General features: G+C 42.8%; 1 protein-coding gene across 16 annotated transcripts in view; it reads right to left on the bottom strand.

Annotated features, from left to right (window-relative positions):
* The window catches only part of LOC127194577 (phosphatidylcholine translocator ABCB4), a 258699-nt gene that overhangs the window by 141860 nt on the left and 93484 nt on the right, over positions 1 to 23355 (bottom strand). For 2 of the 16 annotated variants that reach the window (XM_051152057.1, XM_051152058.1), the window contains exons 1-2: positions 2920 to 3053; positions 673 to 864 (exon numbers count right to left, since the gene is read on the bottom strand). The exons of 11 other annotated variants lie outside the window; for them this stretch is intronic. In XM_051152057.1, coding sequence (XP_051008014.1) covers positions 673 to 864; positions 2920 to 3041 — 314 coding nt within the window. In that variant the 5' untranslated portion in view covers positions 3042 to 3053. Of the gene's footprint in view, positions 1 to 672; positions 865 to 2919; positions 3054 to 7184; positions 7348 to 8500; positions 8550 to 13758; positions 13888 to 23355 lie in introns of those variants that run through there. 3 more of the 16 variants (XM_051152051.1, XM_051152056.1, XM_051152063.1) reach the window with 2 other exon arrangements.

Raw genomic sequence — 23355 nt, 5'->3', positions numbered from 1 at the left:
GAGAAAGACATTATGTTATAAGTAATGTCAGATTTGCAAACATAGCATTTATCTAGTTTTATATTGTATCATCAAGTCTGGTGTAAAGTAGTATGTCTAGAATCTTTGTAGATATACATTTCACTTGACGGGCTGTCAGTTTCCAGTAGGAAATTTGTCATTAACAGTTTTCTGTGGCCCACATGGACTTAGAATATGAACATAGGATGTTTTAGACTATTCCTTGTGAAATTTCAAACTGCTCAGAGATTCTGCTACATGCATATGGCGCTGTCCTGTATGAACACAATCTGAAATTATTGTGTCTTCTGTGAAGCAGGGAGTGACAGACAGAAGCTCCTTCCTTCTTTCCACTGTTGTCCAAGGGCCCTGGCAGGACAGTGCTCAGTGGGGCTGGACAGGCCACACTGCTGCTCCCCTGCTGTGTTGACTTTCAGTGTTTCTTGACTCTGCCAGTCTAATCCCTCATTCAGTGTCAGGCGAGCAGGACTCCCCCCCCCCCATACCCTGCCAGGGTACTACGGACAAGAAGCTGTGTAAGGCACAGGTGCTGCTCACAAGGGCTTTACTCTGCTCAGTGATGCACCGACACTCCTAACAGAGCTGGTATATCTACTTTACAGCACTAAGAACAAGACCAAACCAGACCCCAGCATAAAAGTAGGTACTCACTCTGTGAGCCGGGTGTTGAGCTCCCCAACATCGTGCACGTCAAACCAGCCTATCTCCTGGTTCATTATAGCATGAAAAAACTTCTGCCTAATTTTGTGTATTTGTCTTCCAGCTGCCAGGCACCAAAATGAGACCTGAATGTAGGCGACTACAAGCACACCGGCACCGATCCCCGTGTAATAGTAGGCGTACCTGGAAAACAAGAGCGCTGTGCATGCTGTTTTCTAATCAGTCTTCCCTAAACACAACGCAGTTTATTTCTTTAGTTTCCTGGGTATCCTCCCAATTCTTAACAAACAAGAAGCGGTTGTAAGGCATTGAAATGGTCAGAATCCCCCTGTGCCTGCACTAAGGTAGAGAAACGGCTGACAGTGGTTGCTGTAGTGGGGCAAATAAACCCCAGCTCTTCCCTTCACTGCCTTGTAAATGCAGGCAGGCTGCTCTACATCCTATGCCCTGATTTCCCAGCAGTGCTTGGGCCACTTCCTTGCCTATACTAAGCACACAGAGGACATAGTTTCTATGCTTGGTGAGCCAGCCATCAGGTAAGGCCTGCCATTCGGGGCAGTACTTATCACATCAGCACATGTCTTGCCCTACACAGTTCGTCTGCTCGTCAAGGGACATAAGTGACAGAGCTTGTCTGAAAGTGGAACCCAGAGATGGGAGTCAGTCTGTGGCTGGTAAGACAGCTGAAAACTAGCAATATTTGTAAGTCATCTGCCCAATTGGTCATTATGAGCTACCCTAAAATGTTTTAAGGAATCAAAAAGTGGCCCTTCTAATTAAAATCGAAACAATGAAAAAACTAAAGCCCTAAAGCCCTCAAATTAAACTAAGAAAAAAGAGCATTGATGCTGCCTTGTTCTGAGTCTTCACATTCACGAACGCAAACCAGTCTTAGAAGTCTCCATTCAGTTAATGTTTACACTAAAGGCAAACCTTCCAAAATGAAAGGCAGGGTACAGATTTCCCCATTTAAAAAAAAAAAAAGTTCTACTTGTTATCTTCTGAAAAATGCAGTGTGTTACAGGGAAACATCAAAATGCTTACTTAAAAGAAAGAGTGATGTGATGTTCACAGTTCTGTGCTCAACCTACCAGGAATCACGCTAACATCTCACGCCCTATTACAGCTTAGAGCTTGCAAAAAGATAGTGTGCAGCTAGAATACTCTCATTAATAGATGAGTCTATAATGAATTGTTTTTCATGTGCTAATGATAGAGCAAGAATAATCCCATTTAACCAGTGTACCTTATGCTTAGGGAACAACATATAAGCTGCTTATTGTTATTTATTTGTTCACTCATTTATATTTTTTAGGTTTTTGTTTTTTGTTTTTTTTAAAAAAACAAGGTCTTTCTACATAGCCCAGGTTGGCCTCAATCTCACAAGCCTCCTATCAATACCTTCATGGTTTTAAAATGTGCCCGCAATTCCTTAGTAACGTATTTTAAACAATCAAGATATTGCTGTTAACTGGGCCTTGTTGCTTAAACCTGTATTCTTAGCGCTTGGAAGTCAGAAGCAGAATGAATATTACAAACTTGAGAGTGGCATAGACTACACAGTGAAGTCAGAGCCTGTCTCACAAAAGTGAGGGGAGGGGAGACATGTAGTTGTTTCAATATAAAATGGTTGCCTCTACACAAAAGAATTCAGGGTATTTGCTTCTTATCTTTCAAATATAATTAAGTGTTTTTACTTCTTTTAAACACATCAAACCATTCATAGAATAATGTAGAATCACATTGTATGAATATTGTCATAAATCTTGGCAGAGTTGTTTAACGATATTCTGAGAAAAAAACTTCAAAGAATATAAATCATTATAAATCATTAACAAAATGTTTCCCCAAGATAAACCAAGGTCAAAATTAAATTTTTATTTCATTATTTAGAATTAGATGCCAAGTTTAAAGTTTTCCTGTTAGCCAGGCACAGTGGCACACATCTGTAATTCCAGCACCCAGAGAGGCAGAGGCAAGCGGCTCTCTGTGAGTTCAAGTCCAGCTTGATCTACAGAGTCCAGGACAGCCAAGACTACGCAAAGAAACCCTACCTTGAAAAGGTTCTCCCACCCCCCAAAAAATTTTTTTCCTGCTGGCCGATCTTATTATCCCATTACTAGGGAAACTACAAGATGCAAACTAATAATTCATGAGAGTGAAATTTTTTATAGATGGTTATAATGGATTAATGCAGGAAAAAAAAATAGTGAAAGAATAAAGAAAATGTTGACTTACATGGCCATGTCTTCCTCCAAACTGCTGTTGCTGAGGGTCTGGGTAGTGCTGATGTCACCTAGATAACCAGGAAACAGAGCTTGTCTATTGATACTTCTTTGGTCTCCAACAAAAATAAGCATAGTCAAGTTAACCAAGCTCGTTTCACTTGAAAATTGACACCAAAAAGCAGGATACAAGTGATTCAGTTAAATCTGGTTCAGTTTCAACGCAAGCTTTATTGACATCCATTCAAGCCCTTCCCTGCTGGCCACACAGAGCTACACACAGCCTACATGCAATGATGCTAACTTTCAAGAAGAAACCCATGGTGGCAAATAAATACCACTGCACCTGGACACTTCGGCACGTACTTAAACACTAACGTCACATTTCTCTACCTCGTTACTTCAGAATTATCGTAAAGAATATTGCACTATCCAGTATTGGGAACAGCTAGTAGTCTGAACCAAATACTTGAGAAACCCCAAAACTTTAATCATTCACATAAACATAAATAACCGCTGTGCAATATTTTTGTGCATATATTGTCAAACTTACAGATATAGCCAATATATGTGTGTGTGTCAATACACAAACTATTAAAAAGAAACTGTGAATCTTAATCTATATTCAGTATCAATTTTTCTTGGCAGTGTATGCTTATATTAATTTAAATCTGCATGCATTTTAGTTGTTTCCAATGTCATACTGTTACTAACAATGCTGCAGACTGGGAACATCACTCAGTGAGGGTGTGTTATCTAGCCAACACTATGCCCTGCGTTTGATGCAGCAGTACATAAACAGACAAATAATACTACATAAGCATACATATCTATGAATATATAGTAAATATTAGATGGAAAAATTATCATAACAAAGACTGCTGAGTCGACAAAAGTCATGCTTAACTCTTACAGTCATTGCAAAAAATATTAGATTATATTAAGTGTGGAACTCAATTGGAGGCGCAGAAAACAAAGAAAAGGATCATTTGCAATGTGAGCAACATAAGACAAGTGAGTTTCTGATTCCCTTGACCCTTCTCCATACCCCACGCAGGATTTAACCCCTCTTCAACATGTATTGCCCAGTCTCTAGTCCTATCTCATGCCAATCTATTGTCATTTCTTTAGTTTCCTGAATGCCATTTAGACTTCTGTGTGTCCTGCCAATATCCACACAACACATGTAGAACGCCAGCAGCCTTTATCTAGGTTTCCCTGCAGACAGGCATTTGGTTCACATGGAGAAGTGAGTTGAGAGCCTACAAAAGACTCCTGGTGGTGAACCTTTGTCACAACTCCCCCCGCCTCGCCTCTTTACCTCCCCCCTATGCATAAATAAGTGTGGTAGAGCTGGCAAATTCCCTGTCTTGGTCATCAGAGTCTGAGGGAAATGCTGGACAGATTTTAATACCCAGCTAAAGAGACATGGGAGTAGAATCTTAGAAAATCAGACTCCACAATAAAAAAGTGAGACCACACCTATGCTGGGACCAAGCAGGGCATCAGAAGAGCTGGCACAGGGACAGTGACAGCAGCAGCAAAGGATGGGCCCATGTAAGTCTTTACACAGCCATCTGGCGATTGTGTAAGGCCCTCCAGAGTCTGGGCCTTCTTAGGCAATTGATAAACAAGGAAGCTCTGTAGTCTAGGACACAGCAACCACAAAATGGGTATAGTGCTAACTCAGGATAAGCAGAAACCAGAGAAGTGGACTTCAAGACCCATGAACAAAGCATCAAAAGTTCCAAAGTAACACAAATTAGTTTGGATATTTATAGGCATATTTCTGGGGTAAGGATTCATAGTCTTTATCTTAAGAGTTCAAATACTGGGCTAGAGAGATGGCTCAATGGTTAAGAGCACTGGCTGCTCTTCCAGAGGTCTTGAGCTCAATTCCCAGCAAGCATCCAACTCCCATGGTGGCTCACAACCATCTATAAAATGGAATCTGATGCCCTCTCCTGCCATGCAGGCACATATGCAAACAGAGAATTCATAAATATAAACAGATAAATCTTTTTTTTTTTTTTTTTAAGAGCTCAAGTGTCAGGCCAGGCATGTCTTTCATTTGCCTAGTATCTGTGAGGCCATTGATTCAATTCTCAGCCATTTAAACATTGAGTTCAAATGATGCACAAAACCAGAGGTTTGGTCTCTAATATCAAATGTAAAATGTCCAGGAACGAGGAGGTGGCTCAGGAGTCAGGAGTGCTAACCGTTCTTGCAGAGGACCCAATGTCAGTTCCTGGAACCCACATTTGTGGGGCTCACATATAGTAGCATCCTGCAACTATAGTTCTATAGGATCCAGTGGCCTCTTCTGGCCTCAATAGGTAATTGGAACAAATGTCCACCTGAATGTCACTCACATACAACTATATAATGAAAAATGAACCTTTAAAAAAATGAAGGAGCCTTGTAAGCTATGTGTAGCAGTAAATTATTAAGGGTACTTTCATATAGACATTGCCAACATTAAAAAAATTATTTTTCCTTTTTGAGATTATAGCATAATTATATCATTCCTTTCCCTTCCCTCTGTCCAAACCCTCCCATATACTACTTGCTGTATTTAAAGTTCATGGCCTATTTTCTCATTAATTGTGGTTACACACACACACACACACACACACACACACACACACACACACACACTCCTAAATATCTAACTATAGCCCGCCAACACATTTACTGAGTATGAACTGAACTGTACGCCCTCCAGTAATTTAAGTGAACTCAGTCTCTGGATGACCAACAGTGACCTGAAAATTGCAGCTCGGAGCTAGTGACTCCCCCAAGTCAGGGATGTTTGTCTTAAACAGAGACAATGTATTTCAGCAGCTTACTCATTTCTTCATTCTCCCAGGGTGCTGTTTTACATCTTCCCTTATGAACCAGCTCCTTGCTTCAGACCTTACTGAAAAAGTAAATTCTAATAGCCTCCCCGCCCCCCCCACTGCTCCCCCCCTCCCGTCTATCCCAAGTTATGCTTCCTGTGGTTTCAGTTTCCTGAAGGGAATCATGAAATTGTATCACTGTACAGTATCACAAGGAGGATCAGGAGGACACAGGAAGTTGTTAGAGAGAGAACAAATAGGAACAAGCACTGAAAAACTTTTAACACTGTCGTACTTCTTCTATTAATTATTGTCATCAATCTCTTATCATGCTTAATTTATCAATTAAACTTTATCACTGGCATGCACGTATAAGAAATACATTGTAAATATACGCATAGCTCAGTAGGCTCTGCGCTTTCAGCCATCCACAGGACAGTCTTTAAAAATGTCCCTGGCAGACAGGAGGATCGACTAAGCAGCAGAAAACATGCATGGATTCCCAGCCCCTCGCCCACCAGCAGTCAGATGCCGACACTAATACACTGTTTCCCCCTGTTGCTGTAGCTGAGCTGTCCTTGCTATTACCCTGAGTAAGCATATCCTCCTGATCATTGGATCTTGCCCTTCCTCAAGGATCTCTCTAAATCTTTCCACTCTCTTTCAGTATCACTTTCCACTTTCTTATTTCCTAAGAACAAAAACATTACTTTTCTCATCCTAAAACACTCCTCTCTCTCCCTCTGCACCCGCCCTCTCTCACTTCCTTGCTGCCTCCCTCTCTCTCATAAACAATGGTTCTCAGCCCTTGTTTCTCTACTCCTAGATGGATCTGCTTTCAGACCAGCCAACCCATGACACCATCCAAAACTGCCCAGATGTTTCTCCTTTCCTCTTTTTCAACTGAGAGTAACTGTGTCCTTCCAGTTTCTTAGGCTAAAAGTACTAGCCATGCTAAACTCCTCACACTTACAGCCATGGACGTCATGCTGAACTCTCCTACACTCACAGCCAGGGACGTCATCCTGAATTCTCTTACACTCACAGCCAGGGACATCATCTTGAACTCTCTTACACTCACAGCCAATGACGTCATCCTGAACTCTCTTACACTCACAGCCATGGGCTCTTGTGAGCTTCACAGATCACTGTAGCAGTCCTGGTTAGATTTCTGCACTTCCTCCTGAAGTTTTCAAAGACATTTCTGACTTCATAGGGCCCCTCCTTTTCTACATATGGCTGCCAGTACTTCTCTTGGGTATTCTCATAAACATTATCTTCTCAAACTCATTAGCAACAGGAGCTGGCACTCCTACCCACCACCTATTACAGCACAAAGCACAACAGTGCACAGTTAGTGCTGTGCCCTGCGGATGGTACATTAAGTGAATGTTATTTGCAAAATTCCAATAAAATCAGTACTGCAAATCATCCTTACTTTGATTAGTAATGTTGGGTGGAATACCGGTTCCTGCTTTTGTAAAAGTATCTGTCATGTGTCCAAACACCAGCATCAGAAGGGGAAGTGACACTCCGTGGACAACAGCAGCCAGAGTTCCCAGGACCATGCACAGCCTGTCGAGCCAATCTGCATAGCGAAACTAGGAGAAAGCAGAGAATGCATGCGCATAGTGAGTGCATGAGGCATGGATGGGGCTTCAAAAGAGAGTCCAGAACCAGACACAGTTTAGACTGTCACTGACACTAACACCAAGCCACCCTCTCTCTTTGCTGAATTTCGGCAATAATCTCACCAAGGGCCATACTGATTCTTTTTAAATTATTTGTATTTTTACTTTTGTGTGTGTGTGTGTCTGTGTGTGTGTGTGTATGTGTGTGCGTGTCCATACGTGTATGATGGGCACATAATGTGGGTGCCAGCAAAGGGCAGAAGAAAGCATAGGCTCCCATGGAGCTGGAGTTATACAGGTGGTGCAGAGCTGCCTGATGTGGGTGCTGGCAACTGAAACTCCAGTGTGTTCTGTAAGAGCAGCAAGTGCACTTAACAGCTGAGCCATTTCTCTAGTTGCCATGAAGTAATTTTTCAGAGTGAAGTCAGTGTGTCTTCTCATACGTGATACCTGGTGAGAATTTTTAGAGTTTCTAAAAAGATGGTAGCAGAAAAATCATATTTTGAAAAGATAAAATGTCACTTCTTATTCAGTGATGGCTAATTAACAGACCATTTGAATGGAATTATAATCACTGAGGACAGCGTCTCCAGATTTAACTGAGGAGAGAGAAGACACATCTGATCTTAGTAGTGAGTAATCCGCCATGCTATTGTGGGTACATATGACTTTGGTTAAACCTGCCAGGAGTTCAGAGCCTTGAAAGAGGCCATGTTATCAAGCATGGTGGTATACCAGGGTAATCCCAGAACGTGGGAGGCTCAGGAGTGTGAAGCCAATTTGTCCTATATATACAGCAAGACCCTACCTCAAACAACAGCAAAAGACCACATGGAATACAGCAAGTTTCCTCCACCTAGCTGGCAATGAGCATCAAGAAGAAAAATATAGTAAAAGATCACTAGCAGCATGACTAATTTGGAAAAGACTAAAATCTAAGCCAGGAAGAGGAAGCTGCTGTGGCTTGGTACATGACACATTGTGAATGGCATTCCTCTGAAAAAACTAACTAAATCCAATCAATTAACCTTTACCTCCACATTTCCACTCCTCATAAGAAAGCCCCGTAAAATCTCTATTTTTGAGGGAGGTATTTTAAATAATGAATACATCTCAAACTCACCATCCCAAATATGCCAACAACAGGTTTCTTTTCTTTCTTCTCCTTTTTACTGAGGAACACAATGAAAGGATTATACAATGCTACGAAAACTTTAAAGTTATGAAACTAATGACAACTAAGACAAAGATGTCTACACAGCACTCATTAAAACGATCTGATATCATTTATGAAGTATAAACACAGATGTTCATATATTTTAGACATCTAAATGTATAATTATCACCGGGTGCTGTGTTGCTACTCTTAACTCTTTACACTGATGTACACATGTATTCTCATGAGTCCGTGCAGGGCACAGCACAAACATGCAATGGTGCATGTATGGAGGCAGCAGAAACCTTGGGTGTCACTCTTGCCTTCTGCACTGTTAGGGACAAGGTCTCTTGTTATTCATCACTGGGTGTGCCTGGCTAGCTGGCCCACAAGCTTCCAGGGATTCTCCTGTCTGGACTTGACATTTCTCCAACAGAGTGCTGGGATTACAGACATGGGTTACCAGGTCTGGCTTTACATGGGTCCTGGAGGCAAAAGCTTGGGTCCTCAAGCTCATGCAGCAAGTGCTTCTCCAACAGGCTACTGCCTTCACGCCGGTGTTGGGATTTGTATTGTGCAGATATCGGGATTTCTTGTGTGCTACATATTACCTAATTTGTGTGATGATTACACACATCTACGCATCTTCTGCAAGTAAAATACTAAACGTTAAGAAGAGAAAACAGGGGAAAATGGGAGGGAGGGAAGAATGGGAGGATACAAGGGATGAGATAACCATTGAGATGTAACAAGAATAAATTAATAAAAAATTTTTTAAAAAAGTAGAAGAAGAAGAAGAAGAGAAAACAGCCAGGCGGTGGTGGCACATGCCTTTAATCCCAGCACTTGGGAAGCAGAGGCAGGTGGATCTCTGTGAGTTTGAGGCCAGCCTGGTCTACAAAGTGAGTCCAGAACAGCCAGGGCTACACAGAGAAACCTTGTCTTGAAAAACAAACAAACAAATAAACAAAAAAAAAAAGAAGAAGAAGAAGAAGAGAAAACAGAGTTTTCTATTTCTTTCCTTTTTTGATTAATTTTAGTCTTAATTAGGACATCATGGCTGGCTGTGGCAAAGCATATTTATAATTCTAGTACTATGATGGCTAAGGCAGGAGTGTTACAAGTTATAGGAAAACCTGGGCTACACAGTGGTATCTATTGAAAAAATAAATCATGTTCCAGAATTAATCTTCCTAATCACCTTCTTAGTAAATCTAGGTGTAGTTTAACTACTACTTAAGTATGTACACATGCATATATTTACTGGCACTCTGGATAGTGTTTTGTTTTGTTTTTTTATTAAAAAATTTTAAAATTTACTTTACATCCCAATTGCAGCTTCCTCTCCCTTCTCTCCTCCCCTTCTCCCCCTCCCATCCTCCATTCCTCCTCAGAAAAAGGGAGGCCTCCCATGGATGTGGACCAGCCTTGGCATATCAAGGTACAGTAAGACTAGGTGTATCTTCTCCTATTGTGGCTAGACACCACCCCCTAGTTAGTGGAAATTGATCCAAAGGTGGACAGTGCAGTCAGTGGCAGTCCCTGCTCCTGTTGTTACAAATCTCACAGGAAGATCGAGCTGCACAACTATTACATATGTTCAGGGCGCCACAGTCTGCCCCATTCAGGCTCTCTGGCTGGCACTTCAGTCTCTGTGGGCCCCTATGTATGGGCCCAAGTTGGTTGATTGTATGTTTTCTTGTGGTGCCCTTGAGCCCTCTGGTTCCTTCAATCCTTCCTCTCCCCTCTTTTACAGGTGGACAGTATTTGTAATCACTCTCTTTACTACAGGGAGAGCAGTGAAAAAGCTGTCCTCACACATAAAAAGGTCAATTCATGTTCAAAGTTGCAAGTCAAATAGCTCAATTTCATAACTCTACACTGCATTTGTCACATGTTACTGCCAGCATGGGTGAGAAGCTAACTGTATCAAATCAGTCTTATGAAACACTATTTTAGAGAGAACATTGTTTTGAAATAGACCTTTAAGTTTAAAAGCATATATATATATATATATATATAGTCATGCACTGTATGAAGTCAGAATACAGTTTTAAAGGAAAAAAATCCAGTTTGTAGTGGTATGACATGGACACAAACACACAACCTCAAGACAGGTCCTGTGCTGGTGGTCTATAGCTCAGCTTCAGTGTCCTTAGAGCTGGGATGCAGAGAGATGACCACAAATCATTTTAGCTCTGTGCCTTTTCCTTATGTTTTCTTTCTCTGACACTGACTCTACTTGGAAGAAGTTGAGACATTCCAGGCATGAGCTAAATAACACATAATTCATTAAGAGCTCTGAAGAAGGCACACTGTTGGCCTTTGACAGATAAAAACCATGAAGGAGAGCTACTTTAACTTGTCCCATGTCCTGCTACTGGGGCAGCAAGCTGTGAGGTAGGAGATGAAGGGTTCCCAGACTGCCTGAAGAAACACTTCCTGCCAGGACGTAGCTTGGTGGTACAGCACTCGCCTGGCACTGGCCTAGATACACAGTTCAGTAGAACACTTGTCTAGCATGCACATGGCCCTGGGTTCAATGCCCAGCACTGAAGGGGAAAGGGTGCCATCTATAACACACATCTAGAAAACTCCTATAACATGGCTCTCAATTTTGTCTTTTTAAGCACTGTTTTTGAGCTGATGGGTGTTTTGCATTACCTACTAGGAGTGAGAACTGGTGGCAATGTACATGCTCCCTCCCAGAACTAGGGCTTACAAAACACTTAGGGACTCACCCAGGCAACCATCCTAGAGTTGATTTTCAGAACCGCAGAAATAAAGGAGAAAAAAAAAAATCAGAGCTGGTGAATAGCTTAATTAGAGCTACTAAGAATTTCTCTACTTTGAAGTCATGACAATAATAAACTGAAGATAGGTGTAGAATCAAACCATTTATTTTCTTTACCTGCGCTTTCGTACACAACAAATGTAAGCGTGGTGGTGTACACATTCCAGCTCTTAGGAAAGAGAGGACATAGCACAGTCTACAAGTCCAGGCCAGCCTGGGCTACACAGTGAGCTTATGGACAGCCTCCACCTTACTATACAGCAAGACCCTATCTCAAGAACAAGTCCTCTGTTCACACAGGTGCACATGTGTGTATGTGTGAGCATAGTCCACTAAGCTACCATGCTAAGCAATTATCTTCTAAAACAGTCTGCATGTTGGACATATGTGCTTCAATCTGAGCACAAATAGGACATGAATATGGAATATAAAAATATGGACTTAGAGTAGAGGAGAATGTCTTTTTTTTTTCCCCCAAGACAAGGTTTCTCTGTGTAGCCTTGGCTGTCTTGGACTTGCTTTGTACACCAGGCGGGCCTCAAACTCACAGAGATCTGCCTGCCTCTGCCTCCCCAAGTGCTGGATTACAGGCATGTGCCACTGCACCTGGCTATTCATAATTTTTATTCTATATAAAAACGACTATATCTGGGATACCAATGCTCTCCCAAACTTGAATTCTTTACTTTCTAATGCCCACAGGGGGTAATATAAAACTACAAATGTGTCTCACAATATATTTCTCTTGGATAGCGCCAGTCTAGAACCCTGGCTGGGTCAGAGAACACGTTTTTCTTTTGCAAGCACAGTCTCCTCAAATCCCACCACACACTGACTAACTTCACAGCCACAGCCTGTGCTACCATCAGTGGAGGTACGTCCGATCATATGGTGAAGGTGCTCAGAGCAAAAGAGCAAACTCTCACCCCGGGAAGGGACAGTCTCCTCTCTGAATGGCTCTGGACTCATTGACAACCCTTGCCTGATGGCTAGACGGCATGCTTTCCAGTGTGATGGCTGCGGTTTTCTGTTAAGCAGCTCCCTTTGTTGGCCTAAACTCTCACTGCTTTCCTCCTCTCGAAATGTTAGTGGGTCTTTACTGTACCATAAACATCTCTGAACCCATTACAGCAGTTACTTTCTTTTGAAATTCACACGGCCCCAACACTGGCCAGTAGAAAGCCTTCCAGTTTGCTCCTGTGTCCGGTTTGTGGTTTTGAATCTTCCTTTTTAACACTTTATTTATTGTGCATGGATGTATGCACGATGGTCGAGAGGTTCATGTGCCAAGGCAATTGCCTGTGGAGCTTAGGGTCAACTTTCAACTTGCACTTGATTTCTGATTCTACTATTATAGGTTCTGCAAACAGAATGCAAAGCCAGGCTTGTCGGGCTCAGAAGGAGGCACTTTAGACCACCTCGTTGGGGTCCTCATCTGTCATCTGACCATGCCATCAAATCCTGCTTCCTTGTTTGTTAGGACCAGATACTCCAGGCTCTCTTGGTATTTGCTCTGTCCTAGATATGGCTGTTCTATAAAGTGTCCCTTTCTCTAACAGAGAGCACCAAGAATACTTATCGCTAATGTCCTTTTCTGTGGACTGAAAATGAACAGCTAACAACACATGACTCTGTAATGCTTCTTACTAATTTATTTGTGTACTTATTCATTTATTTTCATGTATATGAGCATTCTATCTACATGAGAATTGAACTCAGGACCTCTGGAAGAGCAGATAGTGCTCTTAACCTCTGCGCCATCTCTCCAGCCCTGAGTTTATTATTTTAATTTCGTATTTTTAAACATAAAATTTATTTTCACTTTGTTCTTGCCTTCCTTACACTGAAAACTTGGTTCCTAATAATATTAATATATTTACCAATTCCTATTATCTTAGTTTACAATTTTCTATAAACAATGAACATAATGAGTTAAAATTTTAATTTCCTGTCACAGGTAGTCCATTATAATAAATATATACTGAAAATAATTACTTTCTCTTAGCAATTACATTTTCAGTTTTTTCTAACTTAAGTATAATCAGCCTAAAACAATCTAAAAGCAGTTTTGTTCTGCATCACCTGTGTTGCCACATTCTGTGTTTGTGTGATTGTTTATCAGAAGATAATGGGCCACAGCAGAGAGCCCAGGCAGCATATGGCTCAGGTGCATGAGCCATCAACAGTGCTCACAAAGCTGAGGTCATAAAACTAAACGGATGTGAGCTGGTCTAGAGGCTGAACAGGAGCCTCTTTCTGTCACACACATCTCAAGGACTGCTCCAGCAGAGCAGTTCCTTCTAAGGGCTGGCTTACATTTTTGAAGGCTGAAATAACAACCACTAATCATTTAGTGCAGTGCTGGAGGCTACAAACTAATTGCTCAAACGTACAGGGCATGTAAAGTATGAAAGTGAAACGATCTGGCTACCTCTTTGGGCCCATCTTCGAGAAGTTGTTGTCTGCTCTTCCGTTAAGGTCCTCTTCAAGCTCCATCAGGTCCTGGGGAGAAACCACAGTTCAGCCAGATATATGGCCGCGGGGTCCAGAGCCTAAACAGACCTCAGTGCCACTAGGAGCCCAGTGGTGTGGAGAAGCCCCGCCTCGATGCTCCAGAGGCTGGGCTTGGAGGTAACTCATCCCGGGGATCCCGGGGAGCTCCTAGAGGATCACCCACGTGTACCGGGTGCTGGGCTCTGGGTCCGGCCGCCCCGCCCTGTAGGGTCCCCTCCGCCCCAGCGCGCTCCTCCGCGGGCCGATGACTGGGAACTGGGCAGCAGGATCCACTTGCGGGGCTGGCGCCAAAACCACCGGCTTGAGGGGAGGGGCGTATTACTCCTGGAGCGACTTGGGGCTGTCGCCACTTGGTCCCCACGGGCTTCTGAGGCCCTTGACACCCGGACCAGGCTCAGACATCCGGAGCGCCGGACCCTTCCTGCGAACTGCTCACCTCACGTGTCTCAACCTTCGGCTTTCCTTCTCAGAGTCCGTCAAGGCGTAGAATTTGAAAGAAGTGGCTCTAAGTGTAGTGGAGCCTGGGAGGATGGGGAGCAGCGGCCTCAGCCTCTACTAGCTTCAAGAGCCGCTGCGGGGAAGGAGCCAGAGGGCTTCCTCCGGCCGGGTAGTAATGCAGACGCCAGCCACCGCCCTGCTGCCCCGCAGCCAATCAGCCTGGTAGGCGGGATTGGGCAAGCAAGCTGGAGAGGTTGCGAAACAGGAGGCGCTTCCAGGCTTTCCTGAGTTTTTGCGAAAAGCACTGGAATTCCCAATGAGACATTTTCATAGACATGTCTCCGCGTGTCCAGGTAAGTCTCTATATAGAAGTGTATATACCTGCATAGTGCACAGTTGGATCTCTGCTGAGTCATACTTGAAAGGACACTCTCCCTGTCGTAGAGACCAGGGTACCTTGCTTATTCTGTAATGTCCCCTTCCTTCCGACATCAGGTCTTTCATTTTGTGCTTTTAAAGCTGGTAGAAATTTGTCTGTGGAAGTCTTTCTTTAGTGTGTTTGGCATTTTTGTAATGTATATCTATTTAGTTTTCTTGGTTTCGGCGATAGCCCTATACAGTGGGGCATATCGGGGTAGAAATGATATTTTAAAGTACATAGTATTTTCAACTGTTAACTCTGGAATCAATGTTCGTGGTTTTCCCCAGGGCATATGAAGGCCTTAAATTTCCTGAAATGCTGACAGACGCCGGGTTTGAGAGTAACAGGCCTTTCTCCATTTAGGTGTGCCTGACTGAGACCTTACATGCTAGCAACTCAGTAAAGGGAAAATGGTGACCTGAGACAGAGTTCCTTGTCTCAAAGCAGCTAAGCACTGCCCCGCCTAGGTAGAGACCTCTGTTTCTTATGCCAAGCTCTTTCCTTTCTCACAGATACCAAGAAGTCGCCACAGTTGTTTTTAGTTAACTCATTTACGGAATGAGCTGGGGTCTCCTTCCTGAACAAGATGGAGGTTTTACTTGGTCTGTTAATAACCAGCTGCGCTGGGAATAAGAATATAAGAAAGGGCATCTGTGCCTTACCTGCTCCTCAAGAACTTCGGGATGGGGAGGGGACGGTTTGCCATCCTCACTGGCCTGACCCATCTTTCCTCTCATCTGTTTAGTGTGGTTATCTCATATCCGACTACAAACCATCAGATTCGTCTTCTCGGCACTGCAGGCTTTGCCGGTTTTACCCCTTAGCTTCCTTTTAGCCCCAGCATCCATTCTCACCTCAACACGTGTGCAATTTGCAGTTTCCCCTTACAATCTACAAGGAGCTAGCTCCTTCAAGAGAATTGTTAAACATAACACTTTAGGATATTGTTACTTTTTGTCACCAACAACAGGGACAGGGGCAAGGCTTTCAGCCCTTCCTCCCCAGGGGCTTGAAGAGTTCCCTTTCAAATTGGGCAAAACTGAGATGTGTAGCTTCTACAAAGAAAAGAATTTCTGCAACAGCCATTAAGAAACAAGGATGAAGCTGGGCGAAGTGGTGCATGCCTGCAATCCCAGCACTCAGGGAGGCAGAGGTTCGAGGCCAGCCTGGTCTACAAAGAGAGTCCAGGACAGCCAAGGCTACACAGAGAAACCCTGTCTCAAACAAAACAAAACAAACCACAAAACAAACCACAAAAGAAGCAAGATTTATTAAGCACACCACCAAAGGTGCTTCAAAAGAGAGTCCTAGTAAATCACACTGACACTAAGATGAGCTTCTCAAATTCATCACATTGTAAAGAATTTCCTTGTTTAAACAAAATTGGAAGAAAGTTTATGACATAATGATTAGATTTAGGAACGACAGGGGAGTGCTAGAAATGCAGTCATACAACATTTTGACCTTAGATTGGTTTTACTCTCGTTGGCAAAATGTCTTTGGAAAACAAAGATTGCTAGGGGTATCTGAGGTAGGCCAGACCCTGGATAAGGGGCCCATTCCCCCAGTGCCTTCCTTTTGGTCACTGTAGTTTTCCTATCATTCTGTCCTGATTTACTTTAACTTATAATGTTTTTAGTACATTGGTTGAGCTTTGCCTATGCCCTGCTCCAAGTTACACCACATTGTGTAACAGAGAATGTTTTTTTTTTGTTTTGTTTTGTTTTGTTTTTTCCCAGCAGCCTCTGGTTACTTTTTTAGGATGAAAGATATACCAAGATGTGCCTTGGTAGACTCTCCCCCTTGCCTGTAGCTTACTCCTAAAAGCAGACCCATAGCAAAGTAAATGGCAGTGTAGGAACAGTGTAGGACACAGTAAAAATCTTATGGAGAAAACCAGGCCCACACACAGGAGGAAAGGGTGCAGCCCCCTCACTTGGTTCTCATAAAAAGGAGCACCTGACACAGCAATGGAAACACCTGTCAACTGAGGACATGGTGTTCGGGTCAGTGGACCAACAGGCAGAGAACTCACAACTGTCCCAAAAGCTTCACTTCAGCTTGGTCCCTCAGCTTGGTCCCTGCTGTTCAGGTCTGTTTACCCAGGTTCATCTGTCTAGAACTGTCAGCTATCTGTCAGCCTCCTCAACAAGTTGCTTCCGTGCCTTAACCCTGAGTCGGCTGCCTGGCTCTATTGTTTCAGCAGCTACAGCAGCAAACTTCCAGCCTCACTTGTTACCATACTCTCTCAGACTCTTTTTTTTTTTTTTTTTTTTTTTGAGGATAGGGTTTCTCTGTGTAGCCTTGGCTGTCCTGAAACTCTCTCTGTAGACCAGGCTGGCCTTGAACTCAGAGATCCACCTGCTTCTGCCTCTGGAGTGCTGGGATTAAAGGCGTGCACCACCACTGCCTGGCTTCTCAGAGACTCTTAAATACCAAAGTTCTGCTTCTTTGGCCCCTTTGACAATCTTTGAACTCTGCTGTAGCTTCTTTGTAGCCACCATAGCCTCCTGTCACCTACACAATATATATCTATGTCTATGATAGATGTATTTAACCATGTAAAGTGTAATTCTCTGTGTTGTATGGGTGCTGTAGTATCACTGTGAGTAATCCTAAGTGTGCCCTTAAAATAGTACAGGTGTGCTAATTAGTCTTATATCAACTTGACACAAGCTAGAGTCATAAGACAGGAAAGAGCCTTAATTAAGAAATTGTTTCCACAAGATGGGGCTGTTGGTCAGCCTGTAGGGCATTTTCTTAATGAATGGTTGTGTGTGCTGCCATCCCTGGTCTGGTAGTCCTGGGCTTTATAAGAAAACAAGCAGAGCAAGTCAGTGTACCTCCATGGGCTGTACATCAGCTCCTGCCTCCAGGTTCCCGCCCTGTTTGAGCTCCAGTCCTGACTTCTTCCAACGATGAATAGTGATGTGGCAGTGTGAGCCAGATAAACCATTTCCTCCTCAAGCTGCTTTTGGTCATGATGTTTCATCACAGTGATGGTAATCCTAACTAAGACGTTTACCATTCTAGTGTGTGTGTGTGTGTGTGTGTGTGTGTGTGTGTGTGTGTACATATATATATTAGTACATAAAATATATTGCATACATAATATTCTCTATGTATGTTATATATAGTTTCTTTGACACGCTGACATTAAAATATAGATATACCGTATGGTGGAGTCAGAACAACAGAAAGCCCTAGCTCCTGCTACTTCCACACTAGTCTTAGACTTTCTTCGAAACTTGCCCATTCCTTGAACAGTGGCTGCACATTGAACTTCATTGATTTTCAGTGAAATCCAGCCACCCCTGCTTCTACTTTATGAAGCGTCCTTCCCCCACAATCTGCACCTTCCTGCCATTCAGCTTTATGAAGTTGTTTCACCAACCTGTCGGGTCGTCTTCCCACACTAAAAAGATGTATCTCTACTACTCTCCATCCTCTTCAGACGTATGATAATAATATATAACTAATATTTATTAACCACGAGTCAGGTATGAAAAACTGTCCGAAGCACACTGAAGGGATCGGCTCTAATCATCTTCATTCTGTTCTTTGAATAGCCAAACAGGCACACTTCCATCTCAGGCCAGCGCCTCTCACCGGAGCTTCAGTGTGAGACTCCTCCTCCCTCCCTTGCGTCAGTTGTACAGTACGCATCATTCCTCCTTTAAAAAATGTTTTTAAAATTTTATTTTATTTTTAGATCTTCACTCAAATGTCATGCTACCTTCTCCATAGCCCCTGCAATGTTTTGCATGCAGAATGCTCTCACAAATATGCATTAGGTGAATGAGGGAAAGCGACGAGTATGTTCCCTTAGCCAAATATAGCTTAGGGATAAAGTTATATGCAGGCCTTTGCGGTAAGAAGACATTGCTCTTTCTCTTGAATATTTCTTAAAATTTCTGAAATATTTCAAGTTTTGATTTTTGGGGTCATCTGTCAGTTACTTTTGCGAAACTGTGGCCAGTGTACTTGAGAGAACAAGTTAAAAGGTGGAGTCATTTAGGGGAGTGACAGAGCAGAGGCATTCATAGCTTGGGGCTACACAGCAGAGAAAAGGTTATACAGGAAGAAGTCACGGCAAGAGACAGTCCCCAAGAACATGTACCCAGTGATCTACTTTTTCCACCAGGTCCCACTTTCTACTTTCCACTACCTCCCAAAAAATGACACTGTAAATTGGGAGTCATCAGTCAGAGGTCTTAAAATGAATCCTGTCTAGAAAAACCCTCACTGACACACCCAGAGGTATGCTTCACTGATCTCCTAGTTCTTTCAAAGTCCATCTGAGTCAAGGGTTAAGATAAAACATCACGGGGTGTTGCTTCATAAATACAGGCTTCCGTTTAGTCTGTGTCCTATACAAACAAAGTCTTGCTACATGCTAAATACTGTGCTGAATTGCAGTGGATCTTGTGTCTGTCTAGAAATTGCAGACTGAGAGCTAAGATCAATATTGCTAGGATTGTGTCTCCTGTTTACTGTTCAGTTTCGTCGTGTAGAAGTGTATGTAGTTTACAGTGGTAGGAGTTCTATAAATACTATTTTAAAGCTAGCTGTCTTATTTTCCTTGAATCTGCTTGATGTCCAAAATAACCTACTGGGGCACACTGTCCCACATCATCTTAAACAAAACTGTATGCAAACATCCACCAAATAACTCAATTTTAAATCTTGTCCATGTAAAATCTCATCAACTAAGTGTCTTCCAGTGCATTAAGCATATCGGAGAGAAGATACCAGTCTTTTAGCTATACTTTCTAACTTCTATTACCTCTTAACAGAATGCACAAATGCACCTATCCAGTCTCACTTTGTGGCCCACTTTGACACTGATGTTCTTCCTGGTTCAGCCTCCTGAGTAGCTGGGACAAGTTGTGTATGGACACCGCACCTGCCACAAAGCCACCTTAACTCTAATTCTTTGCTTTTAATTTCTATAAATATGTTGGTAATACATTTACTATACTATAAATAATTATTGTTATTATCTTTTTTTTTAAAGACAGAGTCTTATTGTATAGTTCTGGCTGTAGTAAAAGTCACTATGTAGACCAGGCTGGGCTCAAACTTACAGAGATCTGCTTGCCTCCGCCTCTCAAGTGCTGAGATAAAAGGCATGTGCCACCATGCCTGGCTACTTTTTTTTTTTTTTTTAATAGAAATTTGAGAGCTTTAAAATTCTGTCATTGCTAGAAAACCTATTCTATTCTATTACCTAACCAGTTTGATTTATAAATCTACTGTGAAGAATTTGCAGGCCATAATTGTATCTTATAAATGTATACTGAGATAAATACTCCTATCCTAACTCCCCTTGAACTTTCAGTTATTTAGTGTGTGCATACATGTTCATATGCACATATACATGTGAATGCACAGCCTCCCGTTGACCTGCACCAATCTAGCTGGAGTGGCTGGCCATTGAACTCTGGAGAGCTCTGTATTTCTGCCTCCTCAGTGTTGGGCTTACAGGCATGTGCAGCATGCTAGCTCTTTAAGAAGATGCGCAGAGGGATCCAAGCTCAGATTCTCACACTTGTGCTGCAAACACTCCATCAACTGTGCCAGCTCCCTGGCCCCCTCTGAGTACTTATTAACAACAAATATACAGAGATCAAAACGCTTTTCTGTATCGCTTTGCTTTAATTCTTCCGGAGGCTCTTCTTCTGGTGACCCTGTTGTTGTAAATCTGTATCTCTCCTCTTTATCTCTAAATTGATTCATTCTCCCATTCACTTCTGGATCCTTTGTTCCCTAGTTTGAGTCCAGATTGAATTCTGAATTCAGGATGTATACTGTGAGGAGGAATAAAAAATTGTCTTGATGAACTTCCCGGCTTGATCTAGAAAAGACTACAAGAAGATCCCACTGCAAAGAGAAACACAAATGCTTTCCTTGTGTGAGTGATAGGGGCTGCTAGGTAGGAAGGCAAGAAATCAAGGGTCCTGGAAAGACAATGGCTTCTCAGGCATCATTTGAGACATGCTTGCTTCTTGAAACCAATGCCATAATCTGGACAACAGGAAATTAAAATCAAACAAACAAACAAACAAAAAAACCCTAAAAAGGAGGCAGAGTTTCAAATGCCATGGTGAAAGAGCTCAGTGCTGCTTATGACTCATTTTCACGTGCTGTCCTTCCCTTGTCAGGAACAAGCCTGGAGTAGCCTTTTAGCCCGAAGCAAAGCTACGCAATGTGCTTGAGCCTAACGGCAAGTTAAAGATGAACCAAGGAGAAGGACTTTAAACTGTCCACAAAGGCTAAACTCCTGATAGTAAATACCGTTAAATCTTCATTCCTGCCAAAAGCTAACAAAACTAGAGGTACTCAAATAACAAAATATGCTGTTAGTTAATCCTCCCTGGCCACAACACCGAAAGGTAAACCAATGACAATAAACTGTCTTAATTCCTTCCTGTCTTAGACACATGCTGAATTCTTGGCCAAATAGGACAACATTTAGCCGACTACAAGGCTAAACCAAATAGTCATAAAGTTACACATGTTGTCTTTTGGCCAAAAAGGCAGGAGATGCTTTCACACACTGGCCCATATTGCCCTGAGAGGAGGGCAGTAAAACATGCCAGGGGTGGAATCCTGAGGCACCAGATTCTCTCTTTTTCCTGGGGAGTCCACCTTGATGTCTCTCTCTCTCTCTCTTTCTCTCTCTCTCTCTCTCTCTCTCTCTCTCTCTCTCTCTCTCTCTCTCTCTCTCTCTTTCTCTTTTTCCGAGACACAGTTTCTCTATGTTATCTTGACTGTCCTGAACTGGCTTTGTAGACCAGGCTGGCCTCGAACTCAAAGCGATCCACCTGCCTCTGCCTGCTGAGTGCTGAGATGAAAGGTGCGCGCCACCATGCCTGGCTCCACCTTTATTTCTTTTTCTTTTTTTTTTTTTTATTAATTTATTCTTGTTACATCTCAATGTTTATCCCATCCCTTGTATCCTCCCATTCCTCCCCCCCTCCCCCATTTTCCCATTATTCCCCTCCCCTATGACTGTTCCTGAGGGGGATTACCTCCCCCTGTATATTCTCATAGGGTATCAAGTCTCTTCTTGGCTACCTGCTGTCCTTCCTCTGAGTGCCACCAGGTCTCCCCCTCCAGGGGACATGGTCAAATGTGAGGCACCATAGTACGTGAGAAAGTCATATCACACTCTCCACTCAACTGTGGAGAATATTCTGACCATTGGCTAGATCTGGGAAGGGGTTTAAAGTTTACCTCCTGTATTGTCCTTGGCTGGTGCCTTAGTTTGAACGGGACCCCTGGGCCCAAATCTGCCTATCATATTGTTCTACTTGTAGGTTTCTAGGACCCTCTGGATCCTTTTATTTTGCTATTCTCCCATGCGTCTCTCATTTAGAGTCCCAATAGGATGCCTTTCCCTCTGTCCCAGTTTCCTGGTAAGTGAAGGCTTTCGTGGGACATGCCCCTTGGGCTAGTATGCAGATATAAGTGAGTATATACCATTTGATTCTTTCTGCTTCTGGGTTAACTCACTCATTATGATCATTTCTAGCTCAATCCATTTATTCACAAATTTCGGGAATTCCTTGTTTTTAATAGCTGAGTAGAATTCTCAACAGAGGAGTATCAAATGGCTGAGAAACTCTTAAAGAAATGCTCAACCTCCTTAGTCATCAGGGAAATGCAAATCAAAACAACTCTGAGATTCCATCTTACACCCATCAGAATGGCTAAGATCAAAAACTCAAGCGACACCACATGCTGGCGAGGATGTGGGGAGAGAGGAACACTCCTTCATTGCTGGTGGGAATGCAAACTAGTACAGCCACTTTGGAAATCTATCTGGTGCTATCTCAGAAAAATGGGAATAGGACTTCCTCAAGACCCAGCTATTCCACTCCTTGGAATATACCCAGAAGATGCTCCAGCACACAACAAGAAAATTTGCTCAACCATGTTCATAGCAGCCTTATTCATAATAGCCAGAACATGGAAACAGCCTAAGTGTCCCTCAATAGAAGAGTGGATAAAGAAACTGTGGTACATATCCACCTTTATTTCTAAGTAGTATCTTTCTACTTGAACTCTTATGAAAGGGCTCACTCTCCTCTTCCTTTCTCCATCTCCCTAGTCCCAAAGCTGTCCAAGGCTCAGGCTTTCCTGTCCTGTTGTTTCCTCTAATTCCAAAAATTCTGTGTGGTGTTTTAAGCTCCTCTGACAATGAGACCAAGAACCTGTAAAGAGGAATTTGTGCATTCCAGAGACATTAAGGTTAGGTGGCAAACCGGAGACAAACAGCTGCAGTGTCTATCCAACATATCACAGTGGAGCTTGCTGCCAGGATTTCCCATCATCCTTCAGTCCCTATCTGTTATAGCATATGGCTGGCATACCACACCTCCAACCACTCTGGTTACCTGACCTTTTGGTCTACGTTTTCTCCTCTTGGCTCAGACAGTCCCTCTTGGTAGGCACTAGCTCTCCCCTTTCCCTTCCGCCCTCTCCTCACATGGTCCAGCTCAGGGACATGTTCACTTTGAAATCTCCCAGATGTCCCTGCCCCTGACTGTATTCTCTTTTATCTACAATGAATTCCTGCACCGTACCTAAGAGCAATTGTCCTTCCTTTTTCATTTCCTTCTTTCATTCATCTGGTGCTGAAACCCAAGA

Source organism: Acomys russatus, chromosome 10 (genome assembly GCF_903995435.1).
Source record: "Acomys russatus chromosome 10, mAcoRus1.1, whole genome shotgun sequence".
In the NCBI taxonomy this organism is placed as follows: Eukaryota; Metazoa; Chordata; class Mammalia; order Rodentia; family Muridae; genus Acomys; species Acomys russatus.
The sequence above is the reverse complement of the archived record's forward strand: the minus strand, read 5'-3'. Positions and strand labels throughout refer to the sequence as shown.